This window comes from Haemorhous mexicanus, chromosome 31, assembly GCF_027477595.1.
Source record: "Haemorhous mexicanus isolate bHaeMex1 chromosome 31, bHaeMex1.pri, whole genome shotgun sequence".
Taxonomy (NCBI): Eukaryota; Metazoa; Chordata; class Aves; order Passeriformes; family Fringillidae; genus Haemorhous; species Haemorhous mexicanus.
This window is the reverse complement of record NC_082371.1, coordinates 739,533-759,161: the sequence shown is the minus strand read 5'-3', so window position 1 is coordinate 759,161 and position 19,629 is coordinate 739,533. Positions and strand designations below refer to the sequence as shown.

General features: G+C 55.3%; 1 protein-coding gene and 1 long non-coding RNA gene across 6 annotated transcripts in view; one reads left to right on the top strand and one right to left on the bottom strand.

Moving 5' to 3' along the window:
* Window positions 1-4,014: 4,014 nt before the first annotated feature.
* On the top strand, window positions 4,015-5,629 carry LOC132340337 (uncharacterized). The gene is made up of 3 exons (XR_009489842.1): window positions 4,015-4,299; window positions 4,380-4,518; window positions 4,985-5,629. It is a non-coding gene; the product is annotated as an uncharacterized LOC132340337 (long non-coding RNA).
* Window positions 5,623-19,629, bottom strand: part of LOC132340336 (Fc receptor-like protein 3) — a 377,484-nt gene continuing 363,477 nt past the window's right edge. The window contains exons 1-10 of one of the 5 annotated variants that reach the window (XM_059871263.1): window positions 9,169-9,290; window positions 8,475-8,495; window positions 8,165-8,386; window positions 7,653-7,919; window positions 7,274-7,552; window positions 6,728-7,030; window positions 6,562-6,645; window positions 6,155-6,176; window positions 5,994-6,064; window positions 5,623-5,882 (exon numbers count right to left, since the gene is read on the bottom strand). In XM_059871263.1, the coding sequence (XP_059727246.1) occupies window positions 5,860-5,882; window positions 5,994-6,064; window positions 6,155-6,176; window positions 6,562-6,645; window positions 6,728-7,030; window positions 7,274-7,552; window positions 7,653-7,919; window positions 8,165-8,386; window positions 8,475-8,495; window positions 9,169-9,217 (1,341 nt within the window). In that variant the 5' untranslated portion in view covers window positions 9,218-9,290 and the 3' untranslated portion in view covers window positions 5,623-5,859. Of the gene's footprint in view, window positions 5,909-5,993; window positions 6,065-6,154; window positions 6,177-6,561; window positions 6,646-6,727; window positions 7,031-7,273; window positions 7,553-7,652; window positions 7,920-8,164; window positions 8,388-8,474; window positions 8,496-9,168; window positions 9,291-19,629 lie in introns of those variants that run through there. The other 4 variants (XM_059871260.1, XM_059871265.1, XM_059871262.1 and 1 more) reach the window with 4 other exon arrangements.

Below are 19,629 nucleotides of genomic sequence, written 5' to 3'. Positions count from 1 at the left end.
CCAGGGGAAGATGACAGGTGCTGAGCCCACCTGCAGCGAGCAGCGCAGGGTCACAGGGTCACCTGCACACACTTAGTGTGACAAGGGACTGAGAGTGATGATGACATTGGCCACGGGCACTGTGGGGACACAGATGGGGCTGGAACATGGCAAGGTGGGATGGGGGTGCCATGGGTGGAATCACACCTAACCCGAGGATCCTGCTCACCCAGGACGGTGACATTCAGGGGGTCACTCTTGGCCACACTGTCCCTGGTACTGACCCAGCACCAGTACTGGCCGCTGTCATTCTCCCCAACATGCCGCAGCTCCAGGCGGGGTTCAGTGCCCAGTGGTGCCCCCGAGCCCTCCCGGTGCCACGAGAAGGACAGGGGACCTGTCCCTGTGGCCACTGTGCAGCTCAGCACCAGGCGGTCCCCCAGTGCCACCTGTCCCCCGGGAGGCTGCACTGAGAGGGGGGCACCCCTGAAGACGGGACCCTGCAGGAGGGGGGTACACCAGTGGACAGTTAAAGACCTTGCGTGCTTGGACAGGGGCAGAGGGACCCCAGTGAGGGACAAGGGGGCACAGAGATTGGGGGAGGGGGGTTGGAAAGGAACCCAAAGTAAGGATGGGGGTTAAGGGAGGGGACACTTGGATCCAAAGATGGGGGACTGCAGGGAAGATACGGGGACCTAGGGAGGGGATGATAGGACTTGGGGACCATGGGGGGACCTCCCAGAGGAGTGAAGGGACGCAGAGAGAGGTGGCAGTAGCCAGTGAGGGATGGGGGGACCCTGGAAGTAATGGAGGTACCCAGGCAGGGGACCGGAGAAGGCTGTGGGGGCTCCCCGTGCCCATCCCCACACTCACTGCGTACCGTGATGCAGAGCTGGTGCTGCTCTTCCGCACGGCCCCCCCTTGAAGCGCACCTGGCAGCTGTAATTCCCTGAGTGGAAGACCCCCATGGTGGGCACTAGCAGCTGCGGGGACCCCTGCAGGCCCCCCACTACCTGCCCAACCTGGTAGAACACGTGCAGGAGGGGGGCTCGGGGCCACAGGGGGCTGGGGGTGCTGAGGCAGCTGAGAGTCAGGGGGGACCCCTCGGTGGGCTTGGGGGGACCCTCCAGCACCGGCACCAGGAAGAGCTCAGGGAAGGAGAAGGGAGGGGGATTTGTGAGCCCACGTCCCTGAGGAGGGGCTGTGGGGGTCTTGGGGTTGGGGCTGTGGGGTTGTTCACCCTGCACTGTCACTGTCACTGATGCTGACTCCTTCCACCCCCAGGGTTTCACCCAGGCCTAGCAGCAGTTCTGGCCGCTGTGGTTCAGCTGCAGAGGGGACGGGGACAGTTCGGTGCCATCGGGGAAAAACTCCAGTTCCTTCCCCTCGTGGTAGAAGAACACCCAGGTAAACCGTTCTGTTCCACCTGCCCTGGCAGTGCAGTGTCACCGTGTCCCCCTCCAGCAGCGCCCGCGCCGGCACCTGCAGCACCAGATTGTCTGGGGGACAGAAGGGTCCTGTCATGACTGATGGCACCAGGACCCCCTATTGGGTCACACCCAGGGAACCAGGGGTTTCCAGTTCCAGCACAGGTTCTTCTTCTCTGGGATGTCTCCAGGGCCGGAGACAGGCTCTGGTCACACCAAGAGGTGACCCTTGGAGCAGAGCCCACCCAGAGCCCTCGGGGTCCCTGGGGGTGCTGGGATGGGGACACCCAAACTCCCCTCAAAATATGAGACTATCACAGGGGGACTGAGCCCTGTGTCAGGCCTCTCACACCAGTATGTGCCTTTCACGTTGACAGTGACGTCATTTCCCTCCTGCCCCCAGTGCTTCCGGATTTACCAGCAAGGCCAAGGGTCTGGGCTGGGAGGGAGAAGGGACAGGGCTGGGTGGGGCTGGCATTGCAGGAACAGCAGCATGGGGGCACGGTGTGTGGGGGCTTCCCCGAAAGGTCTCAGTGGGGGCACTGGTGTGGCACTGATGTTTGGAGGACAGGGAAACAGCAATTAACCCATGCTCAGGCATGGGGTCCCCATGCTGATACAGGTCACCCCCGCCAGCCCCACAGCCACTTCCCCATGGCCTTGTGCCCATGGTCCCATTCTGTTGGCACCTGTCCCTATGGCCCAAACACATGGCCCTTGTCCCCTTGTCCCTGTCCCTGCATCCCTGTGTCCCTGTCCTTGTCCCCACAGCTGCCCCAACCCCAAAGTTCCTTCCGCCACATCCTTGTCCCCACATCTCCAACCCCTGTTCCTGTCCCCGCATCCCAGTTCCCACATTCTTGTCTCTTTTCCTGTCCCTAAAGCCACCACAACTCTGGTCACGCTGGGCTCCATGCCCTGCTGGCATTGGGGACCTCAGGAGACCCCACAGCCCCCCTGTGCCCCCTCCCCTCTTCATCCCCAGGTTGTCAGGCCCGTGCCCAGGGCACTCACCCCACAGGAGCAGCACCTCCTTCCTGGCCATCCCGGTGTCCCCAGCCATGTGGACTGGCTGTCACTCTCTGCCAGGGTGGCTGTCCCCTTGCTGGTGGCTCTTTGGCCAAAGGGGAAGGAAGCGAGGTCAGGTCTCGCCCTCATGCGTAGCTGGCACCTGGTGGGGTCAGGTTGGCCACAAGCTGGGCACAGGCTGTGGGCAGGATGGGGACAGGATGGGGACAAGGCTGGGTGGGACAAGGTGGGACAGGGGGTTCCCAGGAGTGGAGGACTCGGTGGGTTTGGGGACACGGGGATGGGTATCCAGGTGAAAGGGGGATCCCAGGGATGGGGGCTGTGGAAATGGGGCTGCTGAGGAGGGGAATGGAGGTGCGATGGGAATGGGAGTGCCCAGGGCTGAGGAGACTCTGGGATGGGAGTTCCAGGGTAACGTCAGCTCCTGGGATTTGAGGTTATGGGATGTGGTGATCCTGCTAAGGATGGGGTGCAGGGGCTATGGGTGTTCCTGGGTGAGCCAAGGCCATAGGAGAAGGGAGATTTCAGGGGATGGAATGAACAGGAGAGGGTTCCTTCAGAATTAGGGGTCCTGGGCCATCGAGTTCCTGAGGAATGTTAGTACTGGGTTGGGGGTTTCAGAGAGGGTGGGACATAAGGAATGGGGGTCCCTTGGTTAAGTTCCCATGGAAATGAAGGTGCCAGGGATGGGCAGTGGCTGGATGGACCCGTGGGTCTTAGCTCCTTCCCCGGATGCCTCAGATTTTGGGGTGACCCAGAGTCCAGCACAGCCCCCACCAGGTGCCGGTGGCCTGGGGGTCGCCCCAGAGAGATTCCGATATACTCTGAGTGTGTGCCCTGCCAAACTCCAATTACTTTTCTGTCTCCTTTTTTCCATTTCCATAATTTCATCCCACAATTTCACAAGCCCCCAGTTTTTGCCTTGATGATTCTGGAGAGCAACTGAGCAGAGAATGGGTTGGGGGAAGCTTAGGGTGGCTGAAACAGGGGTCAGGGGTCTGCAGGGAGGGCTGGGAAGGCTGTGGGGGATGGGGATGTCCAGTTTCCCACCCCAACCCTTTCAATTTCTCCTGCAACAGAAGGAAGAGGCAGTTTGACACATTTGTCACATGAGGGGGACAGCTTCTGTCCTGGGGGGGCACATCTGGGGGGCTCCTGTCCTGAGGGGACTCTGTCCCAAGGTGGACATATGCTGGACAAGGGGGTCCTGTCCTGAGGAATAGAAGCTCCGGGGCAGTCCAGACTTCTCCATTCTTGCTCATCCCCTGCAGGATCTGAGCCTGCAAGAGCAGCTGGGGAATAGAGCCCTGTGCAGGAAGGAAAGCCCAAACTCTGCTCCTTGAGGCCAGTGGTCATCCAAGGGTGGGGCCCAGCCATGGCCCAGCCCCACTGCACAGGGATGGCCATTGCCCAGCCCTGCTCTGGACAGCTGCAGGTGGCAGCCAGGACTTCAGAGTCCCCCCTGCCCCCTTGGCTTTGATTCTGGCAGCTTTAGAGCTGCTGCAGAGGTGAGAATTCTGTGGGGGAAAAGGCCTGCCTGTGGTTTGCTCAGCTCTGCAAGAAGCAAAAACCCCAAAGGGAGCCAAAGCAAAGGCTCTGGGAGGGCCTTTAATGGTTTTTCAGAGCAGGGCTGTCTGGAAACTCCCACTGCAGGGGCAGCTGTGAGGGAACCAGTCCAGAAATGCAGCAACTGATCATTTTGTTCCTCTTGGTAAGTGTCTGAGAGAGCCCCAGCACTACTGCAAATCCCACACCACTCTGCTCAGCAACCTGACTTGGACCCTCCTCGTTGAACAAAACCTGCAGCCTTCTGAAATCTCATGGAAAGAATGCTTTGGCTCAGGCTGTGGCCATCAGATAAGAGGTAAACATGTGGAATTATCGAGCAGGGGTCTGCTGGCAGCCGTGGTGGAGCTGAGGGGAGTGACCCTGTCTGAATTCCAGGTGTCCCAAAAGCTCCTCCATCCCTGCCCTCCTCACCTGAGGGTTTGCAGGAATTAAGGGATAAAGACACCAGAGATGCCGCTGTGGCCCCGAGACCTGCCTGGGGTCAGGCGCCGCCTTCCTTCCATCTGGGATCATGGTGAGTGGTCATGGGTGTTGGGCAGCGCATGTGCCTGGCCCTGGGACAATGCTACACTGCCAGTGGGCACTGGGATCAAACCTGCTGCCTCGGCAGCTTCTACCTGCTGCCGGTGGTGTTGCTGGGACCGATTGTTGCCCGTGAGTTTGCAAAAGGAGCGATTTCCCCTCCTGCCTCCCCTCTGAGGCCGCCATGGCCCCTGAGGGGATGGAGCTCGACCGGGGCGCCCCCTGCTGGCCGGGAGCGCTCCTTTCAGCACCCCCTGCTGGCCGCGGTTGTAACTGCAAAAAAAAAAAACCCAACAGCCCTGAGCGGGAAGGAAAGTTCTGGGTTTGTGTTGTTTGTTCCGGTCTGGTTTATAAATTTCCCAATACAGAGCCGGTATTCCTTTTCCAACACTTTGGCCTGGAAGCCTCATCAATGAAATTAAAGAAAGTTTTAAACATGGGTCTTCTTTCCATTTCAGGAATGTTCCCACTTTCCTTGGAAGATATTTCTCACTGAAATGAATTGCCAAATCCTGAGTTTCAGTGTGGATGAGACAGATACGCCAAGAGAAGACAGGGTCAGGGACTTGGCCACCTCATGCTTTGCCTTTTAAGCCAGCTGGGCCAACAAGTGCCCTCTCCCCAGCTGGCACTTCTGCTCACCTGGCCACTCAGGAGCTGGCTTTGGCAGAGTGCCACACACTCCCCAGTGTGCCATGGCTCGCAGACTGATGGACAGTCGAGGCCCTGTCTCACCCCTGGCACACATAGCTGTTCCAAAATGTCTCCAGACATCACACTTTTCCAGTCTCTGACACCCTGCCCTGAGCCATGGCCTGATCCCGACTGCCCTGGCAAAGGGGGAGGCTCTGGAACCCCCACAGGGCCTTTGTGACATCCTTGTGTGGGGATCACGGCAGAGGAGGGGTTTGGTACAGGGGACAAGAGAATCCAGAACCTCCTGAAGGCTGCTTTGGCCATCAGAGCAAGGAAGGCCCAGAGCCCTGCCAGGTTCCTTTGGTGGAGGAAACATGCTGGGGGAAATGTCTGGGGTTTGTTCTTTTTTGGTGGCTTTCCCTGGAAATAGTTCCTTCTGTGGTAATTTAGACTCTGAATATTTTTGATGTTGTTGTTGGTTTTATTCTTTCTCGTTGCTGTCTCAGTAAATTGTTCTTCTCTCAGCCCTTTGGGATCTTTGTGCCCCCACAGGGAGGAGGAGTTATTGGTTGCAGCAAAGACGTGAGTGGGTGCCCATGGGTGGGGACCCCCAGTGCCCCCCAGTTCCCCTGCGTGTCACAGCACATTCCTGTAGATGTCACTAGGTTCCCGTGGTCGCCCCTGGTGTCCCCACAGCTCAGCGTAGGTCACCTGGGGATCCTGGAGGGTGGTGGCACAGGGGGATGCTGCGAGAGACACAGGCTGTGGGGTCTGGGTGGGGTGACACTCGTGGATGATGTGTGCCTCTGCATGTGTCCCCCCCATACTCACCCCCTGCCCTCTTGGTGACCACGACGTGGGTGTACAGTACCTCCCCCTCCTCTGGGGGATCTGGGGGGGGCCTGAGGGAATAAAGGGGATTAGGGGGAGGGAATGGGAGGTCTTGGGTGTTGGGGTAAAAGAGGGGAGTGTGGTTTGAGCCCCCCACTCACCTTTCCTGGTGGTTCCTGGCAGCTGCAGAGGAAAGAGGGGAGAGGTGACTGTGGGGTCCCAGGGCCCTGACCCCTCTCAGGATTCCTGAACCCCTACAGGACCCTCAATTCCCACAGCATCATGAAGCATCTCTAAAACCCCTCAGAATTCATGAAGATCCCCAGTGCCCCTGACCAACTCAGCCTCAAGAATGCAAAGCCCACCAGGGACAGAGACCCCCCCAAACACCCCCAGGGACCCTGAAAGAATCCCCAACATCCCTGCAGGACCCTCCACCACCTCCCCAAACCCTACAGGACCCCTAGCCAAAGTCACATTTCTGAGGCTCTGGTTGCCGCCCAACTGCTCCCCAACTCTGGAGGCCTCTACAGCTCCCTGAGACCCCCATCCCCCCATTGTCACCCACCCACACGGTGCCACAAGTGCCAGGCCAAAATGACAGCCACGAGCAGTAGCAGGAACAGAAGGGTCCCACCGATCCCTGCGGCCACTGCAAGAAACAGAGGGGGATACATCAGGGTAACCCATCACCCTGGGGTTCAGAGCTCCCAGGTGGCCCCATGTGACCCCACCTGTGATCCAGGGTGAGCGAGGGGTCACCTCCAGGGCCAGCTCAGGGCTGAGTGTCCGGAACACGCGGTGCCCGTCCTGTCCCAGCTGGTTGGTGGCCACGCACTGGTAGGTGCCTGAATGTCCCACATCGATGTCCCTGAGCTCCAGGAGGGAACCCCGGGCAACCTCCTTCCCGTTGTGCAGCCAGGTGAAGGTGACAGGGGCTGAGCCCACCTGCACTGAGCAGCGCAGGGTGACGTTGTCACCTGCACGCACCTGGTGTGACAGGGGACTGGGGGTGATGGTGGCATTGGCCACTGGCACTGTGGGGACAGAGACAGTGCTGAGGGCACAGGGAGGGGCTGGCATCCAGTGTGGGGGGATAGGGACAGGGGGGATGAGTGTGGGGGGGATGTTGGGGATGGGGTCACACCACACAGAGGTGAGGGGACACAGGGCAGAGGCAGGGGGCCAGACTCAAGAAAGTTGTCTGGGGGACATGGATGTACCCAGGCAGGGGACCCGAGGAGGCTGAGGGGGCTCCCCGTGCCCATCCCCGCACTCACTGTGCACCGTGATGCGGAGCTGTGCGCTGCTCTTCCACACAGCTCCCCCCTTGAAGCGCACCTGGCAGCTGTAATTCCCTGAGTGGGAGACCCCCAGGCCAGGCACCAGCAGCTGCGGGGACCCCTGCGGGCCCCCCAACACCTGCCCATCCCGGTAGAACACGTACAAGAGGGGAGTTCGGGGCCGCAGGAGGCTGGGCGTGCTGATGCACCTGAGAATCAGGGGGGACCCCTCGGTGGGCTCGGGGGGACCCTCCAGCACTGGCACCGAGAAGAGGTCTGGGAAGGAGAGCGGAGGTGAGGGCTGTGACTCTGAGTCTGCTGGGAAGTGGCTTTGGGGGTGTCAGGAGATTGGAGTTCCAGCCATGGGGGTGCTCACCGTGCACTGTCACTGCCACCAGTGCCGACTCCCAAAACTTCTCTGACATCCAGTATTTCACCCGGCACTTGCAGTGGTAGCGGCCACTGTATTGCAGCTGAAGAGGGGACAGGGTCAGTTCGGTGCCATCATGGAGTCTCCCCAGTTCCTTCCCCTCACAGTTGAAGGACACCGAGGTGACCGTGTTGTTCCACCAGCCCCGGCAGCGCAGTGTAACCGTGTCCCCCTCCAGTAGCGCCTGTGCTGGCACCTGCAGCACCAGCCAGTCTGGGGGACAGAGGGGTCCTGTCACACCTGATTGCAACGGGACCCCCTATTGGGTCATACCCAGCACACCAGAGGTCCCCAGTTCCAACATGGGTATTCCTACTTTTCGGGGTACTCTGGGATGTCTGTCCCCAGAGTAGGGGACGGGCTCTGGTCACACAGGAGGTGACCCATGGAGCGGAGCTCACCCAGAGCCCTCAGGGACCCTGCAGGTGCCAGGCTGGTGACACCAAAATGTCCCTCACCGTCTGAGACTGTCACAGGGGGGCTGAGCCCACTGCCGGATCTGTCACAGGTGTAGGTGCCACTCTCGGTGACAGTGACGTGGTCTTCTTCCTCCTGCCTCCAGATCTGCCCGTCCTTGTACCAGGTGGTGGCACCCAAGCCCTGGCAGGTCAGTTTCACCTGGTCCCATTTCACCGGTGGCACCCAGGGGGGATCCACGAGGAGATGGGTTGTCTGGGCACCTGCAGGTGACAGGGGACACCAGCCTGCCAGGGCCAGCGCGGGGCTGGGGACAGCAGGGTGGGGCCATGGCATCCCCCGAGGACTCACCAGCGAGACCGAGGGTTTGGGCTGGAAGGGAGAAAGAACAGGTCAGTGTGGGGGTGGCATCATGGGGACAGAAACACGGGGGCACGGGGTATGCAGCCTGTCCCTAACTGTTCCCGTGGGGACAGCAGTTCTTGTGGGAAAGTGTGTGGGGATGGTTCCCAAAAGATTTGACAAGGGAGGGGGACATGTCTGTGTCACAGCCACCCGTGCACTACATCCCTGTGGTACAGACACCTTAAGAACAGGGACACCCAGGCCACCCTGGGCTGAGGCAGAACAAGGGGACACTGTGGACACCCCGGGCACGAGGACACCATGGACACAGCCCATGCTGGCTCAGGTCACCCCCACCAGCTCATGATCCCATCCCTATGATCCCATCCCCATGGCCTCATCCTCACTGTTCTTGTCTCCTTCTGTCCCTGCATCCCAGTTCCCTTGTCCCTTTCCCCAGAGCTACCTGAGCACAAAGGTGCCAGTCCCCACATTCCTGTCCCCACATCCCCATCCCCAAATTCTTTCCCCATGTTCCTGTCCCCAAAGCCACCCTACATCCCCAGTCCCACCAAGGTCCACTGTGGGTAACACGGACTGGCACCTACTGGCCTTGGGGACCTCAGGGGACCCTGCAGCCCCCCTGTGCCCCCTCCCCTGCCCATCCCTAGGGTTCCAGGCCCGTGCCCGGGGCACTCACCCCACAGGAGCAGCGCCACCTTCCCGGCCATCCCAGTGTCCCTAGCCATGTGGGCTGGCTGTCACTCGCTGCTGTGGCCACCACTCCCCTGGCTGGCGGCTCTTTGGATGAAGGGGAAGGAAGCGACGTCACGTCTGTCCCCACGTGTAGGTGGCCCTTGGTGGGGGCAGGGTGGCCACAAACTGGGGACAGGCTGGGGACATGATGGGGTAGACTGGGGACATGGTGGGAAATGGGGTTGCCAGGAGTGGGGGTGTCAGGGGATGTGGCTTGCCAAGGATGGGTGTCCAGGAGAATTGCGGTCCAGGGGAATTTGGGTCCCCATGCCTGGGGGGATTCAGGGGTGGGGGTGCCATGGGAACATGGTCCTGAGGGATTTTGGGTCAAGGCATGTGGGTGCAGAGGGAAAAAAGGGACCCTCAGGAATAGGGGTTGTGGGGGAAGAAGCAGCCCATGGGAGGGGATCAAGGCAATGGTGGTTGTGGGCAATGGCAGTCCTGGGAGGATGGTCCCAAGGGAGCAGAAACCAAGGCACTGGGGGTCCCATCATTGGGTTCCCAGGGGAATGGGTATGTCAGGGATGGTCAGTGGCTGGATGGGCATGAGGATCTCAGCTCCTTCCCAGGGTGCCTCAGATTTTGGATGACCCAGTGCCCAGCACAGCCCTCCCTGGGGTGCTCATTTCCTCACCAGGCATCACATGGGGGTCTTGGGTAGCTCTGCATTTGTGCCCTCCCCTGACCTGGACTTTTTCCTCTATTTCTCTTCTTTTCTTATTTTCCTCACTTTTGTGCCATGTCCCCTCTCTCTCTGTTCCTGACTCAGCAATCCTGAGGGAGCACCTGATCAAGGAAGGGGTTGGGGGGACCCCGGGGAGGGGGAAAATGGGGAGTAGTCTGTGCAGGGAAGGGTGTGGAGGCTGTGGAGGATGGAGGTGTTGGGCTGTGCCCCCTCAACATTTTCACTTTGTTTTTCCTGGACAAGAAGGAAGAGGCCATTTGTGCTGAGAGTCAGATGGGAAAGGGGGGGTTCTGTCCTGGGGGGGTAAATCCAGAGGGATCCTGTCCTGGGGGATCCTTTACCAGGGGGTGACACATCCTGGCATGGGGGAGTCCTCTCCCAGGGGATGGCGCTTCCTGATATGTCCCTGCACATTCCTTTTTGGTTGCCTGTTCCAGGCCTGGCACATCCTGGGGACCCCTGTCAATGCAAAGGTGGAGCACAGCCATGACCCAGCCCCAATGCACAGGGATGGCCATTAGTCAGCCCTGCTCTAGCCAGCCCCAGGAGGCAGCTGTTATGAGTAAAAAAGAGTTAATTTTTTTTCAAAAGGGTTGCAGAGTTTAAGTTAAGCTGGGAGCTGATCGCTGGCCCGGAGAGTGCTTTTGTTAGCTGAATGTTGTAATCACCTGTTAAGTATCAAGTTGTTTTCTTTTCTCAGCATCACCCTCCCCTGCTGCCAGGAGGATGGCATTCCTACCCCCCCCCCCCCCCCACCGAATGGTGGGAAGGGATGAGACTTCAGGAGTCTATTCAAATTATCTCAAACCCAGAGTGCAACAGGAGGGGACCCCCATCAAATCCAGGAAAAGACCCCAAGAGCAACGAGCCAAAACAGAATTAAGAGATCAAAGTAGTGTCTGGACATCAGGGGCGAGGTCCGAAGCCGGCGGAGACACTGGGGGCCTTGGTGACCCCTCACCATACCCGCAGTAGATGTCAGTCAGGGCCAGGACCCCTAGACCGGAACATTGCATCGACTATTGTACATATTCCCATTGCCCTTAGGAAGACCGGGTCCTTCCAGTTCTGCCTCTTATGGGACACAGCTGCACGTTCCTCCTTCTCTAAGTCACTCCTGGGAGTTGGGGCAGGGCACCATGGATCAGTCAACAACCCCCCCCCCCCCCCATCCTCAGCTGATCACTCTTCATAAGAGTATTAAAAAGATGAAAGATCTTTTGCCCTGTTAATTTCAGAAGCCAGGACCTCAGGGTCCCCCCCGCCCCCATGGCTTTGATTCTGGCAGCGTTAGAGCTGCAGCAGAGGTGAGAATTCTGTGGGGGAAAAAGGCCTGCCTGTGGTTTGTTAAGCTCTGCAAGAAGCTCAAACACCAATGGGAGCCAAAGCAGTGGCTCTGCAAGGGCCTTTGATGTTTTTCAGAGCAGGGCTGGCTGGAAACCCCCCCTGCAGGGCCAGCTGTGAGGGAACCAGTCTGGAAATGCAGCAATTGATCATTTTGTCCCTCTTGGTAAGGGTCTGAGAGAGTCCCAGAACTACTTCAAATCCCACACCAATCTGCTCAACAACCTGACCTGCACCCTTCTCCTCCTCCCTGCCTTACTGTGGATGGGCAGTGGCCACATGCCTCGGACCCCCCACAGCTGCTCTCTCATTGCCCTCTGCACCTGGATGGGGAGAGAAAATTGAACGAAGGGTTCCTGGGTTGAGACAAGGACCAGGAGAGATTGCTCATCAAATCCTGTCACGGGTAAAACTGCCTCGGATTTAGAGATATGAATTGAATTTATGGCTGACAAAATCAGAGCAGGTTAAGGAGAAGTCAAATAAACCCTTCAATGCACCTTCTCCCTTTTATGAATGACTATGCAGTCATTGGCTTTCACTGTTCTATTGGCTTTTCCAAATTATTTTGGTATAATTCAGTTTATAATCACTTTTTAACTGCTATTGATACACTATAATTTTTCAGCCTTTTTACCCTAATCTCTCTGTAGAATATAAATTTTATCATGATAAATATAGTATAGTTTAGGCTCTCCCAAAATATCCAGATAGAGACTATGTGCTGTGTACTATAACATTAACCCTTGTAGAAGTAGCTAATGCCTTTATTTGTGTAACTAAGTGACAATGGTGAGAATAACTCAGACAATTTTGTGAAATAGCTAGTGTTGATTTAATGTGCTGGTAGAGGATCTTATCTGTATGAGAAGAACACACTGAAACATAGCAAGTAAATAAACATCAAAAGAAAGAATGCAAAGAGGAATTTACCACTGACCCTTCGTTTACCAAGAACTGTCAAACCACAGAACAGGGGGGCCTTGTGAGCACATAAAATATATGAATTTAACCTGCAGGATGGAATGTATTTTATGAAAATGAATCAAGGGTCAAACCAAGCAATAGAATTCCCAGAACAAGAAAACTGGGAAGAATGTTTGAATGTGTATAACCCTCCTGAGTATGTATTTAACCAATACAATGAGAAGGTGTGTAAGAAGAATTGTTGTAGTTAACTGTGTGCCTCTGGCAGTTGCCCAGCACCCAGCACAGATGTTTACAGACCCTTTTATTTGTTATTTAACATTTACAGATTTTAAAGAGTGGGCCTTGTTTCTCACACAGTTCAATCAAAAAGTGTCATTTTGGGTACAAAAAAAAGGGGCGTGTGCCCCCCTGGAACTCGGAAGGGGAAGGGAGGAGCCCCATGGGGTGCTGTGAAGAGGAAGAAGGGACCCTGGAGGGGAATCGATGCCCTCCAGTGCCCCCAGTGTCACAGCACATCATCGTAGTCACAGGGGTCCCGCTGTCCCTCGTAGGGTCCCGACAGCTCCACATTGGTCACATGTGGATCCTGCGGTGGGTCAGTGCCAGGGGATACCCATGGGGGCCATGAGAGTGACACCAGTTGTGGGGACCTGGGTGGGGGGTGACACCCTTGGGTGAGGTTACCTTGTCCCCTCCCTGATATCTCCCAGTGCCAACTCGGTGTCAACTTTCTCTTTCCTGCAGCAGAAAGAAGAGGTCATTGGTCTGGTTTATAGAATACTTATAGAATGGATTTATAGAATCCTTCTAACTGTTGCTCTCCCAAGAAGTCACTCACAATAAAAATACAAACTAACCACAAAGAATTGAGACTTTTTGGTTCCCTTTAGCAGCCCATTGGTGCATCCCACAGCAGTGTTTGCTTGTGGATAACACAGAGTGTGGAACCTCCCAGAGTGTCCAACAGCTCCATGGGATTGTTCCCTGCCTGCTAGGCAGCAACACATCCCAGAAGGAAGCCTTCTGTTGGGTCATCTTTAGGAACTCTTCCTATTTTTCTCCCCATTCTCACAATGAAACTTGATTGACTTCCCATGGAGGAAGGAGAGAAGCTCTGTCCATCCTTGGAACAGTGCACTGGAATCTGTGGAAATGTCCCTATGTGCCTCAGGGTCTGATGAGCTGGTAAACCTATTCCAGCCTGCCCTGAATTCCCCTGCCTGGGCACTCCCTGCTCCTGCTGGGACGCCCCTGTTCTCCAGCCCCTCATGTACAACACCTTCTCAATATTTCCGCACTTTTTCCTCTCTTCTGGTCTGCACATTGAAATAAACAGGGCCAGGAGTTTTGTTCTTATAATGCTTTTATTGAAGTGAGCAGCTCAAAATAGGGTAGTGGCAGATCTACAGAGATTTGCTGCCACTCCCCACAGTGAACTCTGAAGAGAACAAGGGCCAAAACCAAGAGTCCTACCTCACGAAGGGCAGTCGGGATATACCCACAGTTTCAGTTTGGATAGTCAGTCCATGGGGTCCTGGGTCCGACTGGCATCGTTTTAGTTGGGGCGAGGAGTGACCGAGGTTCTCAAGCATCTCTGCCGGCTTTGGACCTCGGCCCTGCTGTCCAGACACCACCCTGACCTCTCAAGTCTGCTCTGCTCGTCTCTTTTGGGGTATTTTCCAGGATTTGGTGAGGGTCCCGTCCCAGTGCAGTTGGGTTTTGAGATAAATTTGCATGTCTCCTGAGATGCAAATTCTCCCTCTCTCCCCACCGTCTGGGAGGGAAGGTTGTCATCCTCCTGGCAACAGGCTAGGGTGGTTCTGAAAAACAAGAATTCTCCACAATAGAGAGTTAAACGGCGATACTTAAGGATACTCAAGAGGTGATTACAACATTTCACTAACAAAGAACTCTTGGCCAGCGATCAATTCCCAGCTCAACTCATAACTCCTCTGCAGCCCCTTCTCTTAAAAAAAAGGGTAACTTTTTTTTGTTCATAACACACATCCAAAACCCAAACATTCTTTCTGGGAGGTTCCAAAGGGCTGCAGGTTTTGTTCAAGAAGGAGGTTCTCAGTCAGGTTGTTGAGAAGATTGTTGTGTCTTTGCAGAAGTTTTGTGATTTTCTCAGTCTCATGGGCAAAGGGACAAAATGATCAATCACTGCGTTTCTGGACTGGTTCCCTCACAGCTGCCCCTGCATGGGGGGATTTCCAGCCAGCCCTGCTCTGAAAACCATCAAAGGCCCACCCAGAGCCACTGCTTTGGCTCCCTTTGGGTTTTGTGCTTCTTGCAGAGCTGAGCAAACCACAGGCAGGCCTTTTCCCCCACAGAATTCTCACCTCTGCAGCAGCTCTAAAGCTGCCAGAATCAAAGCCAAGGGTGCAGGGGGGACTCTGAAGTCCTGGCTGCCACCTGCAGCTGTCCAGAGCAGGGCTGGGCAATGGCCATCCCTGTGCAGTGGGGCTGGGCCATGGCTGGGCCCCACCCTTGAATGGCCATTGACTTCAAGGAGCAGAGTTTGGGCTCTCCTTCCTGCCCGGGGCTCCATTCCCCAGCTGCTCTTGCAGGCTCAGATCCTGCAGGGGATGAGCAAGAATGGAGAAGTCTGGCTACCCCCCAGATCCTTTATGCCCCAGTACAGGATCCCCGTGTCCATGTGTCCACCCTGGGACAGGATCTCCCCAGGACAGCGCTTGTCTCCCATGTAACTAACATGTCGAACGGCCTCTTCCTTCTTCTGCAGGAGAGAGAAAGTATTTGTGGGAGGGGGAGAAACCTGGACACTCCCATTCTGCACAGCCTCCCTAGACCTCCCTGCAGAACCCTCACCCCTTCTTCCCCCACTCTGGGCTTCCCCCAACCCCTTCCATGCTCAGGGCCTCCACAGGATCATCAAGGCACAAACTGGGTGCTTGTGAAATTGAGGAGTAAGATGATGGAAATGTTAATGAAGAGGGGAAAAACCCCCTGGGGGCTATGGGGACACAGACCTAGACCTTCTTGGAACCTACCTGGGGTGACCCTCCCAAACCACAAGCACCCTGGGGGACTTTGCTGGGCCCTGGGTCACCCCAAAATCTGAGGCACCCAGGGAAGCAGCTTTGACCCATGGGCTCACCAAACCACTGTCCATCCCTAGCAACCCCATTCCCCAGGGATCCAAATCATGGGACCCTCATTCCTTCTATCCTCCCTTCCCTGGGACCCCCATCCCAGTACTGACATTCCCCGGTGTCAAAAATGTGTATTTTATGATTGGCTTTTCGCAAATATTAAAATGAATATTCTATGTGTTGTGTTAGAAAGTAACGCTGTATTAATTCTCTTCAGTAGTGTGTTAAATATAGTTTTAGGTTATAAAAATTGTTAAAATAGAAACTATGCTATGTAGGATACTTTTTTAAAGAAAGGACTTGCAGTGAGATAGCTGCCACAGGACACCTAAATCTTTCAGAGAAAAAGAATTTATTGCTCCCTGTTATGAGTAAAAAAAGTTACCTGTTTTTTTTAAGAGAAGGAGCTGCTGAGTTTGGAGTTGAGCTGGGAATTGATCGCTGGCTAAGAGTTTTTTTGTTAGTTAAATGTTGTAATCACCTCTTGAGTATCGTTGAGTATAGCTGTTTAACTCTCTATTGTGTAGAATTCTTGTTTTTCAGCACCACCCTTGCCTGCTGCCAGGAGGATGACAACCCCCCCTCCCGGACGGTGGGGAGAGAGGGAGAATTTGCATCTCAGGAGACATGCAAATTTATCTCAAAACCCAACTGCACTGGGACGGGACCCTCACCAAATCCTGGAAAATACCCCAAAAGAGACGAGCAGAGCAGACTTGAGAGGTCAGGGTGGTGTCTGGACAGCAGGGCCGAGGTCCAAAGCCGGCAGAGATGCTTGAGAACCTCGGTCACTCCTCGCCCCAACTAAAACGATGCCAGTCGGACCCAGGACCCCATGGACTGACTATCCAAAAGAAACTGTGGGTATACTCCCACTACCCTTCCTGAGGCAGGACTCCTGGCTCTCCTCCCTAGGAGGCAGCGCTCCAAATCTTTCTTTTCTAGAGCTGTTGTTGGGAGAGGTGGCAAACCTCGGTGAACTTGCACACCCCTCTCTTCCCTCCCCCCCCCCTAATTTTGAGCTGATCACTTTATTAAAGGCAATATAAAACAAGAGTGTCTCCTGCCCTCGTTTAATTCACTCCCTTATCAGGAGAAACAAACTTCTTCCCTCCTCGAAGGGAATTAGGAGGAAGTTGACTATGACCAAGCTGAATGCATTGTTTAAATGGAATTCATGCATGATGCATATGAATATGCAAAGAGCTACTGTTTTTAAGGGCTAATCCTTTGTTAATGGAGGTCCTTTTTTGGGCTTGTGCTGCCCAGAAAAAGGTACCTGGATGTCCATAACTCTTTGTTTTTATTGTCTCATATTGTCCTTATAAAAATTGTCTAAATTATTATTACTCTAATTGTATTATTATTTTTATAACTATTTTATTAATATTAAATCTTTAAATTTAAAAAAACAAGTGATTGGTGTTTCTTACACTGGGATCCCCATGGCACAGCACCCCATTCTCAAGGAACACTCTCCCATTCATTACATCCCCTGAAATGCTCCTTTCCCCAGGACTTTGATCCTTCCAGGGCCCCCATTCCCATGGGAACCCCATTCCCCCAGAATCCCTATCCCGTGACCCCAAATCCCTGGAGACAGAATTCCCCTGGGATTCCCATCCCTGAGTGCCCTCCAGCTCTGGGGATCCCCATTCCCATGGCACCCCCATTCCCAGTGACTCCCCCTCTGAAAAACCCCCATTCCCAGGGACCCCATCCCTGGGACTCTGCATTCCCCTTGCAGTATATGATCGAGATAATTCATGCTTTGTAACTGTATAAAAATTATAAGATCCAACCATGCCTCGGACCCCCATGGCCAGAAGCAGGGCCTTCTTTCTATTCAAAGATTTCCCGGACTCACCCAGATAAAATCATGACTGTTAACAAATGAATGAGTCTTTCTGGGGCAATAAGTAGCCATTTCCCGGGAATGTCCGAAACATTCAAGGGACTGCACCTGGAAGAGATTACATGGAGGACCAGCGATGTTCTGGTTACAAGTGAAAAGAAGACTATTTCAAGGAGCTCAGACAGCCATCCAAACCTATGGACTAACTTTTGTACGGGTCTGAATCTGTATAATCCCCATTATACATATGAAAGGACGTACAGAAATCTTAGGTCATTTCTGCTTCAAGTGGAATAAACCCTATATAAACTGGCTACCTGAAGCGGTTGGTGTGAACCACTGGGGAGACGCTGACACTACGTCGGTCTGATCCAAGTTCGCCCAGCGTCAAAGTCAAGGGTTGACGCTGTCTTAGTTGTGGTGGTTTTATAATATTCCATCTGGTTGTGATCTAATAAATTTATAAAATTGTTTTATAAATTTTGCTGCCGATTTGATAATTTACAACACTTGGCATCCACAAGTGACCAACACGGAGCTGTCAGGACCCCACAAGGGACAGTGGGATCCCCATGACTACGAGAGCATGCTATGACACTGGGGGCATTGGGGCGCACTGGGGACACTGGGGAGCACTGGGGACACTGGGGGTCTGTTCCCCAGAGCACCCCTCGTGTGACTCCCCCCCCCAGATTCTGTGCTCCGGGGTTGGCCATGTGTCGGGGGTTATGAGTAAAAAAGAATTACCCACTTTTTTTAAAAAAACGGATTTGCAGAGTTTAAGTTAAGCTGGTAGCTGATTTCTGGCCAGGAGAGTTCTTTTGTTAGCTGAATGTTGTAATCACCTGTTAAGTATCAAGTCCTTAACCTTCCATTGTAGAGAATTGTTCTATCAGTACCACCCTTGCCTGCTGCCAGGAGGATGACAACCTCTCCCCCCCCACCCCTCCCCCCCGGACGATGGGAAGGGAGGAGATCTCAGGAGACATGCAAATTTAGTCTCAAACCCAGAGTGCAACAGGAGGGGATCCCCCACCAAATCCCAGAAAATACCCTAAAAGCAACAAGCCAAAACATAATTAAGAGATCAAAGTAGTGTCTCGACATGAGGGGCCAGTTCCGAAGCCAGCAGAGATGCTGAAAACCTCGGTTGCCCATCACCCCGACTGCTTAAGACGTCAGCTGGAGCCAGGACCCCTGGACAGGTAAACTAAATGGAAACCGGGGTATACCCCCATTGCCCTCATGAGGATGAAACTCTCGACCTTGCCCCTTAGGGGACAGAGCTGCACTTTCCTTCTCCTCCGAGTCACTCCTGGGAGCGGCAGTAGGGCACCGTGGATCTGTCAACCCCCCCATCCTGAGCTGATCACTTTTAATAAAGGCATTAAAAGGAGAAAGATCGCCTGCCCTGTTTATTTCATCAGGGGTCCCATGGTGGGCTGCCCAGGGCTTCTCATTCCAGTGCTCCCAGTACCTCCAGGGGCTCCTCATTTCCTCCCCCAGTGCCAGGGGGCACAGGACCCCGTCCCTCTTATTGGACCCAAAATGCAGCCTTTTGATTATACCAGGAGAAATGTTATTTGTTTGTTCAGCTCTGCCTGGGTAGCTCTGGATTGAAGAGGGTCCCGGTCAGGTTGTTGAGCAGATCCTTGAGGGATTTGCCAGATTTTTGGGGCTCCCTCAGTCCCTCAGTTGGTGACAGGAACAAAATGATCAATTGGGGCATTTCCGAACTGGTTTCCTCTCAGCTGCCTTGCAGAAGGGAAGGATCTGCCGCTCCCTGTTCATTCTCCCTTGGTGACACTGGCCAAGGGCTCGGGCACCTATGGCTGTGCTGCCCCGTCACCACGGGCACCGATCATGCAGCTGCTGAGTCCCTCTGGCCCACCTGAACTCAGCCCATCCCTGCCCCAGCCCTGCCTGGTACTCCTGCGTGCTGGCTCCAGTGCCCAAAGCCCTGCACCTGGTGCTCCCTGAGTGGCATCTGAGCCCCAGAGCTACTGTGGAGCCCCAGCCGGGCCCGGCCCTGGGGCAGGCGGGGGCACTGGCAGGTGCCGGGAGGGCAGAGGGGACCATTGACTCCAGGGAGGAGCCCCTGGCACTGCAGGAGCAGAGTCCTGCCCTCAGGTGACGGTCACCGGTTGCGGCTGCCGTTGCGCTGCGAGGGTTGGGACTGTCCTGGGCCACGGCACCGATGGTATTGATGTGTCCCGAGGAGGGGATTTTGGGGTCTCACCCTGTCACTTCCAGGACCCCTTGATCCCCCATCCCCCCTCAGCTCCTGGGCTGTTGGGAACCTTGGGGACAGTGCCACTCACACCGGGGGCTGTAGGGGACATCTCGTGACAGCCGCTGCTGCTCCGCACAGCTGGGCCTGGTGACAATCGCGACATCCGTGTCCGCCAGTGGCAACATGCGACAACCGCCCCTGCCTGGGATCCGCCTCCCTGCATCCTGGGGACACCCTGGGGT